The 13,452-nt window shown below is 41.7% G+C and overlaps 1 protein-coding gene across 3 annotated transcripts in view; it reads right to left on the bottom strand.

The window, feature by feature from the left end:
* The window catches only part of LOC126562378 (mucin-19), a 138,443-nt gene that overhangs the window by 20,986 nt on the left and 104,005 nt on the right, over positions 1 to 13,452 (bottom strand). The window contains exons 8-9 of one of the 3 annotated variants that reach the window (XM_050219068.1): positions 1,223 to 2,297; positions 73 to 408 (exon numbers count right to left, since the gene is read on the bottom strand). The exons of the other annotated variants lie outside the window; for them this stretch is intronic. Coding sequence (XP_050075025.1) covers positions 257 to 408; positions 1,223 to 2,297 — 1,227 coding nt within the window. The 3' untranslated portion in view covers positions 73 to 256. Of the gene's footprint in view, positions 1 to 72; positions 409 to 1,222; positions 2,298 to 13,452 lie in introns of those variants that run through there. 3 annotated transcript variants of the gene reach the window in all.

Raw genomic sequence — 13,452 nt, forward strand, 5'->3', positions numbered from 1 at the left:
CACTGTGTTGATGCAGCAACAGTTGCTGCTGCTGTTGTTGTTGTTGTTGTTGATGCTGATGCCGGTGAGGGTGGTTCTGTTGCTGCTGGTAACGAGTGCTGTGTTCACTCAGTTGCTGATTGCGTTGATGATGCTGTGCCTGCTGCTGCTGCTGCTGCTGTTGCAACAACGCTTGTTGTTGTTGATGCTGCTGCTGCTGCTGCTGTTGCTGCAGGTTGTACAGGAGGAGAAAGTTCAGCAGATGCAAATCGTCGCACTATTGGGGAGAATCATCTTTCCCATCGATGGGCGGTGGAGACGTCAAGAACTTTCGCGCATACTTTGGATAGTGCGTCTTTTCGTGCGCCTTTAGTATTGTCGAGCGCGAGAACGTCTTCCCGCACATGCTACACCGAAATGGACGTTCGCCTGGGAGTGGGCAACCAAGACAAAATGGGGAGAGAAAAAAAAAACATTACACGTGGAAATATGGAGAGGCAGCAACGCAATATCGGGAAGTGTCGGAAACAATCAATGAAGACCACCTGATTTTCACTGTGAAATCAATATTTTTAATTCCTCTGCTATCAACTGAAACATCACATAAAAATCTGGGGAAATAATCAAAGTTTTCCCAATCAAAATCCCAATCAAAGTAAAATACTCGTATTGGACTGTAACGCTTAGAGTTCTCTCCGAACCTTGATCATCAAAACGCAACTATTCCATGCGCAGAAGGGGGGAGATTTACCACTCAAAAAATGGAACACAAGACCCAAAGCTGACTTTTGAGCTTTACTACAAGTTTCAAGGTTCGAGTTCAAGATATGGCCCCTGAAGAGAAGAAACCTTGGAATGTGAGTTGGATAGTTTAAGCAATCTGATGACTGCTTTTCCCCGGATATCTATAGAATATATCTCCGGATATATTGACAGAAACTTATCGCTTAGACCAAAGATGCACGATTCTTGGATGATGCTTGGATGAGCGAATCCGTGCTCTCCGAAAGATTTCAATTCCTAAAAATTTAGATAAATTTTGCGTTGTTAGACACTGTCACTGATGTATTTGACATGCTGATGCATGTTTCGATGATGTTGTCAATTTTAACCTCTCAAAAAAAAAATCTTGTTGATCGATTAGTAAAGTTTACAGAGACCTTGAGACATAAGACTACACTCGCCCTAAGCTTGGTGGTGGTCCCATATTGTTATATCCGACCCGATAGAACTTTGCACCTACCTGTGTGGACACGACAGTGGTCCTTCATGTGATGCCGTAGCTTGAAGGCTTTGCCGCAGTATTCGCACTTGAATGGCCGGTCGCCGGTGTGTACTGGTAGGTGCGTGATGAGCGAGGTCACGTCCGGGAAACTTTTGCCGCAGAACTTGCACAGCACCACATTGTTGCCCTGGTCGGACCCACCACCGGTAAGTGGATTGCCACCGCCACCAACGACCGGCCCCAACCCGAGTCCACCGACCGGCTGGGACGCGAGCACCGCCGCCAGCTCCAGTTCCGCCATCGCTTCCGCCGGATCAAGCATCTGCTCGAGCGTCGGCGGCCCACCACTTCCCCGATGATGTCCGTAGTGTGGCGACGGTAACTGCGAGGGCGACGGTGATTGGGCCTGCTGGGCGGCGAGTGCCACCTGCGTTAGCTCGTGCCGCAACGCCAGATGCGGATGGATCAGGTGCGTTGCCTCGCGGAACTTGAGCGACTCGAGCGAGTGTGAGAGGATGTGCCGGGTGAGCTTGTTTTGGTTGTGAAACGTCACGCCACAGTACATGCAGGTGTGCACGGGGAGACCGGCCGCTGCTGCTGCTACTGCCGCTGCTGCTGCCGCCGATCCTCCACCACCACCTCCACCAACACCTCCACTCGGTTGATGGTGATGATGGTGATGCTGGTGGTGGTGAGCATGCGGATGGGGATGATCCACCCCCACTAGCAACCCGGGCGGACCTCCACCACCACCTCCCGCACTACCGGACGACGAAACGCTCCCACTGCCACCCGACGCCGCCACCGTACCCGTGGTGGTGTTTAGTCCAGAACTTTCCTTCCCACTAACACCACCACTACCACTGCCCGCCGACCGACGCCCACTACTGAGTCCACCAACACCATCGCCGCCACTCCCGTGAGTGGTTGTGGTGGTACACAGGCCCAAGATTCCACTGCTGCCGCCGACGCCGGCCCCACTGCTACCGCCGCTGTTTGCACCGACGGCACCGCTTCCACTAGCACTCATACCGGCACTCACACCACCAACACCAATACCACCAACGCTTCCATGCAGCCCTTCCGACGCTTCCTGTGGGGAGGAACCAAACAAAAATCGGAAATGTCAACTTCTCGTTTATCGTGTACAAACACCTTTAAGCGTGTATGTATCGGTGTATTTTTCTACTTGTATGTGTATGTTGGTGTGCGTGTGTGTGTGTGTTTTAATTATTGTACGCTCTGAACAAGTTTTTCGACTTAGCTGTAAAATGGGTTTCGTTTAGACTACTTGGGCTTTTTCTTAATGCTTTATGAGGCGAGCGGATGGCTAAGGATTGGGGAGGGGAGGCGTGTTGTTCGATTCTTTCATTGTAACGCTGTGTTTTTTAATGGCTCATTAGACAGAAAAAGTAAAATCAACCTTCCCAAAAGCTGAGAACATTTAAACAGACAGGATCCAGTGACGGACAGCGAGGAGCGAAGGCAAGGGTAGGAAAGTGGAAGAGAAGTGGCCAAGAGGCAAACAAAAACGCGAGATAACACACCAAACCAACAGAAGAAGATGGAAGAGTCCTATGTAGGAGCAAGAGTGAGAGAGAGAGAGAGGAAGTGTGAGCAATGTTAACAAGGAAGATGCAAGAAAAACCAATCTGAAAAACAAAGCTGTTTAAGTCGTTCTAGCAAAGATTGAGTTCAACGCAGATTTTGAGATCGAATAAGAGAACGAATAGCAGACGAAGTAATACCAACCAACATACGCACTCACACGAACATACGATGAAGGGAAAGAGCGAGACAGAGCGAAAGAGAGAGAGAGAGAGAGAGAGAGAGCGAAAGAGAGAGAGAGAGAGAGAGAGAGAGAGCGAAAGAGAGAGAGAGAGAGAGAGAGAGAGAGCGAAAGAGAGAGAGAGAGAGATTGGATGATGAAGCACCATAGACCATCGTTATCGAATGATAAAACCTGATATACATTGATGATTGATGAGAAATATATTATTTGATAGAAAAAAAATTATAAAAATGTTGTATATATGACTGTGCGTGCGTGTGTGTGTGTGTATTTTTATGAAATATGATGGTGTGCTTGAGGGGTGTAGTTTAAAAGGATGTATTTTGGGTGAATGTGTCAATTTGGTCGTTAAAGTTTGAAAATGGCTATATGCATTTTGCCTTCGCGGTCCTTTGTAGGATCCCATTTGTACTATTCTACAAATGAGCGACCGAGACAGGAAAGAGTATAATACTCCTTTTGTATGTAATGCAACTAAGAAAAGGTAGTCATAAGTCTCCCTACACAGGAGAAAGGAGAATTAGAAATTCGAATTAGCAAAAACGCAACGTTTTGGAGACGGTCCAGCTCAACCGTTTGCAACCAAATCTTGTGAACAGTTAAGAAAAAGCGAGTTTGAGATTTACTGTCCCATATTTACGTTAACAAAATCATACAAACCATAGGAAAAAAAGGGAAGGAAGAATATATTAGAATCTCTTTGAAATAAATTTAAATAAACTTCAGGACCGATCTTGACAACTTGATTTAAAAAAAAACACATCACGAAGTAAAAAAGAGAGATTAATAGAGAGAGAGAGAGAGAGAGAGAGAGAGAGAGAGAGAGAGAGAGAGAGAGAGAGAGAGAGAGAAAGAGCGAAAAGAAAGAAGACAGTAAAGAAAACGCAGTAGATAGATGAATAATAGTAGCAATAATACACCCCCATTTTAATACCCGAATGAAGAATGAGACTTCACCAGTAATACAAGCGGACTACTAGAGAGACTTAGAGTATGTGAGAGAGAACGAGAGCGAAAGAGAGCGAATTACTTGACGTATAAGCGTACAAACCAACCTGTATCGACCGAGACTAAAGCCAGTTGAATAAGAGATAGTGAAAGAGCGAGATCAAGAGAAATAGAGAAAGAGAGAGAGAGAGAGAGAGAGAGAGAAAGGAAAATAGAGAGAGAGAGAGAGAGAGAGAGAGAGTATGACAGTGGTAGATCAGGTGTGTCCATGTGGACCAGGACCTTCACCAAAGTGGTATGTTGACAAATTCCAATGTTAAAAAAAAAACCTAACAAACTCCCGGGAAGAAGGACTGAAACGGATGTAGAAGAGGGGTTCTAAAGGGGGTTGTAAAGGGAGGGTTAGAAGGATGAACGGCAGTAGGGTAAGGGTTAATAAAAAAGGAAGAAAAGTGAGCAAGCGAAACACGGCACGCGCAGGTTTGGAGTTGGAGATGAGGTAGCAGTAGTATCCTCTTTGGGTTAGTCTTTAGTGTGATTTTTGTTACACTACTACTACAGAATAGTGTGTTTGTGTGTGTTTTGTTGTTAATCCTGTGTTGGTATGCTTATGTTTCATTAAGTTTAAACGTGTTTAGAGAAATGATTTAGTAGTTATAAGTTATAAAGGTGTTTGGTTGTTCCAGTGTGTGTGTGTGTAGTATGTATAAGTTTTTTATGTATGTATATGTGTTCTTGTGTTTTTATGTTAATTTTTGTGTGTTTTTGCGCTTTTTTTTTTGCAAGATTGACAAGAAGTTGAAATTCGATTTTTGTCTGGTTGCTTTCGTTATCCATATTGAGCATTCTATTTTTAACTGTTTTCCGTTTATTTGCTTTCGGGTTCGTTGTTTTGTTTTTCGTTTTAAATTAGTTTCAGTTGAGGTTTTGTTTTTTGTTTCATTTGCTTTTGTTTTTACATTATCGTGGCACTTTAGTTGTTGTCTTCACAGTCCGACCAACAACGGCGATCCGCGTTTCGTCGTAATGTTTTTGTGGTGTTTATAAAACTCTTATTTGTTATCTCTGATTGGGTGCTCTTTTTGGTGTGAGCTAATTTTAAAGGCACTGTGCGCTCTGTCATTTTCTTTAACCCCTTTGTTTTGGTTGGTAGGGCACAGTGAAGCGTTAGCGTATTTTTTGTTTTCGTTTTTGGAGCTGTCGATAGCTGTCGACAGACTTTTCTTTGCGAGCGATTTATATACGTTTGACAGAGTTTGACAGCGGTTTTTGTTTTGGTTTTGCATATCAATTAAAGCCAATTGGTGGGTTGTTTTTGCTTTTTGGTTCCTGTTTTATTTATTTATACACAATGTATTTTTTTTTTAAAGTTCATTCAAGGAAAGAAAAACAATATTTTGACAAGATCGATGAATTGACTGAATAATATTGACTGATTAGTGACCAATTAGAGGGAATTAGTTTCAAATTGTAAACACACCAACCGGAAGTTTTGAATTCAAATAGAAAACGAAAAGAGAAGATAGAAGAATCAAGCAAACAACAACAAACAAAATGTTACACCCAGTCCAACGCGCAATCGACTCTCTCTGTGTGCGTGCGTGCGTGAGCAGAAGAAGTTCTTCACCGCTTCAATGCTCTTCGCATCGCCTGTCCTCTGATTGCTTTCCTTAAAATTTTCGACAGCTTTTACATAGCTTTGCTTTAGTAAAACAACTAACTCCAATGTAATAATGTAACTCTGTTCTGTTCGTTTGAAACGATTCGTTTGCTTGGCAGAAGACTGGGCCACATCTTGGTTCAATTTTGTAAAGCGATAATTACATAAACCAGTAACGAAAAACAGTTCCGAATTATATTATACAAGAAATGGAAGAGAAAAATTTGGTTTTAAAAAAAATTGTAAACATAGATTTACAAACCAAAACAACAACAAAAATAAACCAATAGAAATCAAGAAGAATGTCAATACTGAATGCTTTTCTTCAGCAAACATTGTACAAGAGTATGTGTTTTGTTTTATTTTTTTTTCTTCTTATCATAATACTTTATTTTCTTCGATAGTGTTAATAGTCTATTGCTATAAACGAACTAAAAATGAAACACATACGTGATAAACAATCACGGTTAATTGATTTTAAAGACAACACTTTAACGAGAGCGAGAGAGTGACTTCCAATTAAAAAAAAAACATAATATTGCATTCGAACCGTCATAATAAACGCCAAACGTAAAAAATGCATATCTAAATATATAGCAACAAATTGTCTCTATATATTTACATACAAACAAGTTTTCAAATGTTTAATTTTCAAACAAAAAAAAAAACAATAACGAAGATGTGTTTTTGACAGCCAATGCGCGGTTTAACATTTAAAAAGTGAGGATGTTTATGTTTAAAAAACGTTTGAAATTGCGCAAACAAAAACAAAAAGAAAAATAAATACACACAATACTAAGATAGAAAGAGAGAGAGTGAGAGAGAGAGAGAGGGTGAACGTGTAAAATAAATTTTGATTACTTTTATGGTAAAAATTTTGCTTTGTTGTTTTTTTTAGTTTAATTTTGTTTGTTTTTTTTTTTTTGGTAAAAGATTTCATTTTTGGGAGTCCGAAAGGTTTTTGTTTGTTTGTTGTTTGTGTATCGATAATCTATATCTATATATAGATATATAGAATAAATTGATATTTAGCACAGCCATGTTCAAAAAACGTAGATCAACTTCTTGACAATTAATCAATATGAAACTGAAAACGCAGGAAAGTAAATAATAAAAGAAAGAAAAACGTAAAAGAAGGGACAAAGTAAAACGTGACTAGAAACTAACGAATACGTAAATAAAAGGAGTAAAAAGGAAAAACAAACACAAAAAACGGTGAATTTGGTTGGGATACTTTGATGCGTGTGTAGCATATATATTGACACCGTGACACCGAGTGACAAACAACAATGAGAAAGGAGGTTGCAAACCCAAGAAAACGTACGAAATACAACAAAATAAAAAATAAACAAAACATATTACAAAAACAAAAGAATACTCATCACTTAAGTGTAAATAAGGAGAAAGAATGTGAAGAAAAGGAAGGAAGGAAGTTGATGAAATTAAGTAAAGTAATCATTTCTGGGATAAGGGTTAATAAATAAATCCTCTAATAATCATTTCTAATGAATCAAAGTACCTAACAAATACGTTATAAAAACAAAATAAACACAAATATAATTGAAAAAAATTAAAACCTTGAAACCAGCGGTAAACAAAACACGAAAAGAGAACGGAAAGGAAAACAGGCTAGTTACAGGCGATAAAGAAACGATACAATCACACATGAGTTCGATTATTGAGCAACAACAACATTTACACATCGATAAATATATTTAAACCACATCCAGAAGAAAAACACAGAGAACGAGAGATTATAAGAGAACGATAGAGCACGAGTGTGTGTCATGTGTGTGTGTGTGTGTGTGTGTGTGTGTCTGAGAGAGAGATCTATATATGTACACATACACATCGAGTAATGAAACAAAAACAAACATTAAAAACAATAACGCAACACACACGAACGTGAACAATACAGCCCAAAGAAAACGATGACGAGAGGGATGAGGAAAGAGAGAAAGTGAGCGAAAATGAGGCAGAAAGTGGAAAAATATTACAGGTTCGAAACAGCATCACGAAGGAGGCGCAAATTATTCGTTACATTAACTACGATGCTTAAGTTTCCTGTGGAAAGACATTTAGACGAAATTGAATGAAGCCTTTGAAGATTTTTTTTGTGAGAATTTTCAATTAAAAGCTTGTAATGGAGACGCCTGGTCACAGAAAACTCGAGTGATGGAGACGCTTGGCTCTAGGCAAACCGAACGATGGAGACGCCTGGTATTCTTGGATATTTTTTTAATATTTAAAATAAAAAAAAACTTTCTACAACCAATTTTGGTTTTATTTGAAAACTAGCATAGTAGCGTGTTTAAAGAGCAGAGTATATTTTTCGGTTGAACTAGTTTTTTTTTCTCATTTGCACATTAACATCATCCCCCACCAACCTCAATGCTTTGCTGTATCAAGCCGTTGACACCGTTCTTTTCGCTTCCCGAAAAATGAAAAAGAAAAAAAATCCTCCCCGTTGTTGCGAATCAGTTTCCCCCTTCCCCGCAGGGCCAACGCTGACATCAAACATTTTTCCTGTAGCAAAAATGGGGGAAAAATCAACCTCAACCTAAACGTCACACACCATTCATCGTTCGGAGTCGCGTTTGTGTGTGCATTTTATCGATCCGTCCCGTCTGGTGGTCACGTAATTCGGTCGCCAGTCCCATTTGGACAGGGGGGGGGGGGGGGGGTTGGTTAGAACAGGCGGGCGAGCAATAGGGGTGAGAGGTGCAAAAAGGACAATACAAAAAACACACAGAAAAGGACACTGCTAGAATATGAGGTCATATGGCTGATGAACGAAACCAGTGCCAACGAAAAAAGAAATACAAAAGGAAGAAAAGAGAAACAAAACTAAGCTATCCATGTAGTGCAAGAAACAAAATGTAAGTGGAGGGAGAAGGGTGGCAAATGAACATGTACAGTCTCTACTCTACATTCCTATTCTTTGGCCACCTGTCACCTAAACTCTTTCAAGCCCAATCTCCCACCCTCCACCTCAATCCCGCCCCCTCTTCCCCCTACGACAATTGTTCGTTCGGCATGTGTGTGTGTACTTGTGCGTGTGCCGCTGCGTTTGCTACTTCGAAAGAGGTGTGGGAAAAGGAAAATGTACAAGCTTCCAATAACAACAGTGAAGAGGAAGGGGGGGGGGGGGGGTGCAGGGAATAAAGTTTTGCATGAAAAGCCAGGTGAAAGAAGCCGATTAAAGAATTGTTTGCTTCTATCTCTGCACCGACCCGCCCGACTCCCCTCGCTTCCTCCGCTCATTCTAGATTTCCTTTCTTTTTCGACAACATTTGAAAATGAAAACCATCCATCGAAAAGCAAAAACGTTCCAATCCCTACCGTTAGTGGGGGGGATGGGAAAAAGGCGTGGGGTGGGGGGAGAGATATGTGCCCGAAAGCAAATAGAACTAGAAATTGTAATAATCGAAACAGGACGACGTTTGTCGCCTATGTGACGTCGTCGTCCCGGTAGTTCCCGTGATATGGTTATGTGCGTGTGTATGTGTGTGTGTGTGCTTCTATGGAGAGGGAAGCGGTCCATTATATAGGGCAACAGGCGCGTAGTAGAATGACATCCGAAATCGATACACCGACACCGAAAATGCTACATGGAGATGGGTTCGAAAATACGGTAAGGAGGGCGGCAGCCACTCCAGGATCAGCCGAATTGGAATGCATTATCGATTGTGCTCTGCTAAATGCTCTGCACTTGCCACAGATGCTACCAGCAACAGTCTACGTGTGTGCGACTCCAAATATACTCATTTCAGTTGAAATAAATCGAACATTCGTCATTCGAAATCATCTGCTGTGTTTAGTCGACCCGTCGCGAATACGCAATTCGATCGATTGACACAGCCAGCCCCTGATAGGGAGTTTGCATTTCCACCCCCACCACAATCCGTCCCCCCTCAATCTCCCCCTCTTCTCGCCACCCTTCTCTCATCCTCTTCTCATCGTGCACACGCCCGCTCACTGCTGCGCGCTCCCTCCGTAATCACGTGTCGTAATTCTAGGAATGTCTAGGTCGAACAGCCATGGTGGGGTTTTTTGTCTGTATGGGGTGGCGGTGAATCATCCTACAAAGCAAGGGTGTATCGTTTTTTCGCTTAGGGTAGGTTCGGTTCCCTGTTTGTGTTGTGCTGTGGTTTTCTGCCTTTGCGGGTCGTGTAACGCTAATGTCATTGTCGCGTGTGCGTCATCCTTACACCCAGTCCCCCCGCAAGTCGTGTGGGGGAGTGGAAGTTACAACACGCGATATGGAAAAAAGGAAGCCCAAAGTGAAAACAGTAAATGCTTTCAAAGTAACGACGAGAAAGAAAAAAAAACTAACTTCCAACAAAATATGGTGCCAACGTTGCTTTCAGCTGCACTTTAGGCGTTTTAACGTAACAATTTCGTTTTGATCGTAAATTTGTAGATTGTAGGACAAGTTTTAATAATTTTAATCAAGATTAAAGGCCAGAGACTGAAGACTCAATATTGCCTAGCGAAGAGAAATTAACTCCGCTGCACTGGATTCTGCATTCCAATTATTCTACAAATGGCTACTTGATGCTGTGCTATGTGAGCTATAGGAAACTGGATATTTTAAGTTTGCGAGCGATTTTTAAGCGATTCTTCGTCTTCTTAATTTATCGATGAAAATTTATAGTGCGGGTTGCATGGATCGCAAACGTAAAGCGCAAACCCAAGCGTTGTGTCAAAATCATGTTTGAGTTTGGCAGGCATAAACGTTGAGTGCAAACTTTGGTAAACAAACTTTCATGCGCAAACATTTGTAAACAAATACTTCCTGCGACGAAAGACGAAGATAACTACGGTTATTTACTAATTTTACGATAGTTTTATGAATCATAACATTTTACTGTAATTTAAAATAAATTTTATCCGACGTTTTCTGCTACCTGTTTTTATCCACCGCAAGCGCAAATCCGAGCGCAAATATATTGTGATTACACGAAGCACTAAAAAACTCATTTTGACAAAGCACTTGGATTTGCGCTTTACGTTTGCTATCCTCTTTGCTGACATTTCGCGCCCATACCACTGCAAGCAACTTCTATAAAATAGATTCGCAAACCTTTTTATATCTACACGATGCGATTCTTTTTTGTGTGGTTCGTCTTACTTGGTATTAACTTTTCCAGTCTACTGAGATCATTACTGAGATTCGTTACTGGCAGGTTCAATAAAAACTCCTAACAAAGATAGTACATTTCTACCATCAAAGTGTGTTTGCGTTTGCGGCAGTTGTCAAAAGATTCTTGCAAAAGATTCGTTTTGTCCATCGAAATCGGATAATCTGTTGTGCTCGAAAAAGATTCCCCAACTCTGCTCGAATGCACCAATACATAGAAAAAAGATTAGTTGCCAGGTAAAACTCGAGCAGGATTCGTCTGGTATATATGAGGCTTATCAAACCTATGGCTGCCTGTCCTTTTACATGGAAACACCTGTTACAATGGATAGCTTCTAAAAGCTTTTAATCGATGATTGCCTGAAACTGCATGCGCTTTGTACGTATACATGAATCATACAAGCCTTCTCCACAGCTTTGTTTTATTTTTTTTCCTAAATGGAAATCGAGCACACGGCCAACTAGGGTTTGCACAGCAAAGTAAAGGCAAATGTTGTAATCTCCGATGGCAAGCATGATGTTTGACTAAATCCGAAAAAAAATCCTTACCCAAATTGTTTCACAAAGTCCATAAAAATAAAAAGGAAAAAATTAGTATGCGTATGTGCCTGCGTGTGTGTGTGTGTGTGATACAAATGCGACGTACACGCACGCGAACAAGTGCATAAAGTGCAATGAACAAAGCTCAAACACTCGCACAGTACGAGCGCAACGAGCGTTGAGAGATAAAATATTTAAAGAATTTCCCTCACTGTCCTTTTTTGAACCATTTCTAGTGGATTCACCATTGTGTCGCGGTCAACAACGGTCGTCATCAGCTAGGAGTACGGAGAGAGGGACGCAGCATTGCGGACAAATGGAAAACTTTTGTAAAACTAATTAAATGATGAATAATACATGGAACCGATTCGGGCAATCGTTCCTATTACCGACGGTTTCCGCATTTTGCTCACCTCCCCCCTCCCCCCCTTCCTCCTCCTCTACCATCTGTCTCGGGTTGGGGTTTGCGTGATTTTACCTATTGTCGACCTTGCTTGCACATGGAGCGATGGTTATAGAATGCTCCGTGTGTATGTGTTTGGTAAGGTTAGTTGCGTGGGTATATTGGTAGAGTGAACAGTTTTCCAACACATCCACACACCAGGCGCCTCCATCATTCTATCTCTAACCGAGGGAAATACATTGCACACAAGGCTGGGCAGCTGGAATTTGCTTTTGCATGTTTTTTTTTATCCCTTTTAGGGAGGGGGAAGGGGATGGTATGAGGAAGAGAAGCTTCCAGACAACTTATCCATCCACCAGATTGAATTCAATGAAAAACCATCTCACCGGAAGCCATTCAAAAAACAGTTGGTCAACACGAATGGTAACAACACGTGCTTAATTCGATTGTAGCATCGAGATGACTCAATTTAGTCACTGACAAGCGGATCAGTGTTTGAGGTGTTTCCTTAGGAAAGGCAGACTTCATCAAGCGGAAAGGAAACACCGAACGAAACAAAGCACAAGGGAAAGGTGTCGTTAAGATGCTTCCTTCACATTCTCAACAGCAGAACAACGGAGAGTAATCCTGTCGAATGCTATCTCTTCCGGATCTTCAATTACAGCTGTGCATTGTTGACATGTGAAAGGATGCGAATTTGTTCCGGTCTTTTCTGAACCCGAAGAGATGCTAATCTCCAAGTCGAAAAAAAAAACTAATAAAAAAAACGATCCAATTTTTCGACATTGAGACTTTTAGTTTTCCCCCGCGCGTATCGATTGTAATAGACAGCAGACAATTCAATATGAGCATTATTGCCATCTATCAATGGAACATCAGAGTGTGTGTTTTTTTTTATGCTGATAATATTTCGTTACTCCATTTTGCTCTACAAATGTACACACCAAGCGACCAGAGCGACTCGTACGACGTAAAATGGTTTATCATGTTTTTTCTTATTACTATTTAATTTGCTTCCAAAAGCTACCTTTGCAGTTAGGTTGCTCAACTCCGAATTGTGTGCAATGGCGGCGAACGTGCATCGGGACGAAACATCACACAACAGCCAGAAAGGGAGGATAAAAATGTTCCGAGTCGGAGTAGATTGACAACCGGTTGACGGACGGATGCAGCACACACACATGCACACATACAGGCGCGAAAGGAAACCAGGGTGGAAATGCAAACTAGTACTTTGCGCTATCGTTGGAGGACATGTCAATCTCATTTTTCGAGCAAAAGAGATGCGTCATGTAAAGGGAAATAGAGAGGGGAGAGGGTTGAGGGCGAGAATATTTGAAATATTTTTCGTCCAACAGTCCATCAGTTACAAAATCAATATGAGATTGTGACGGAGCTTGTAGCGTCATCATTGGAAAAATGACAATATGAGTGAGAGCAGGAGAAAGGGAGCGGAGAGAGAGAGAGAGAGAGAGAGAGAGAGAGAGAGAGAGAGAGAGAAGGGAGACGGTGAGAGGTACACCTTTCCAACGATCGACAAACCGAGCGTCTGGGACGACGACGTGACCAACCAAAAACCAAGGTGAAGAGAAAGGTGTGCCAATGATTGATGCTGAACGTAAATACTTGTGTGTGTGTGTGGGTGTGTGTGGGTGTGTGTGGGTGTGTGTGTGTGTGTGTGTTATTCGAATGTATCTGAAATATGTGACGAGACGAACGATGGTCACGTGTTAGTTGGCAGAATTTGCCGTGTAAAGTGAAG

The sequence above is a fragment of the Anopheles maculipalpis genome, chromosome X, assembly GCF_943734695.1.
Source record: "Anopheles maculipalpis chromosome X, idAnoMacuDA_375_x, whole genome shotgun sequence".
In the NCBI taxonomy this organism is placed as follows: Eukaryota; Metazoa; Arthropoda; class Insecta; order Diptera; family Culicidae; genus Anopheles; species Anopheles maculipalpis.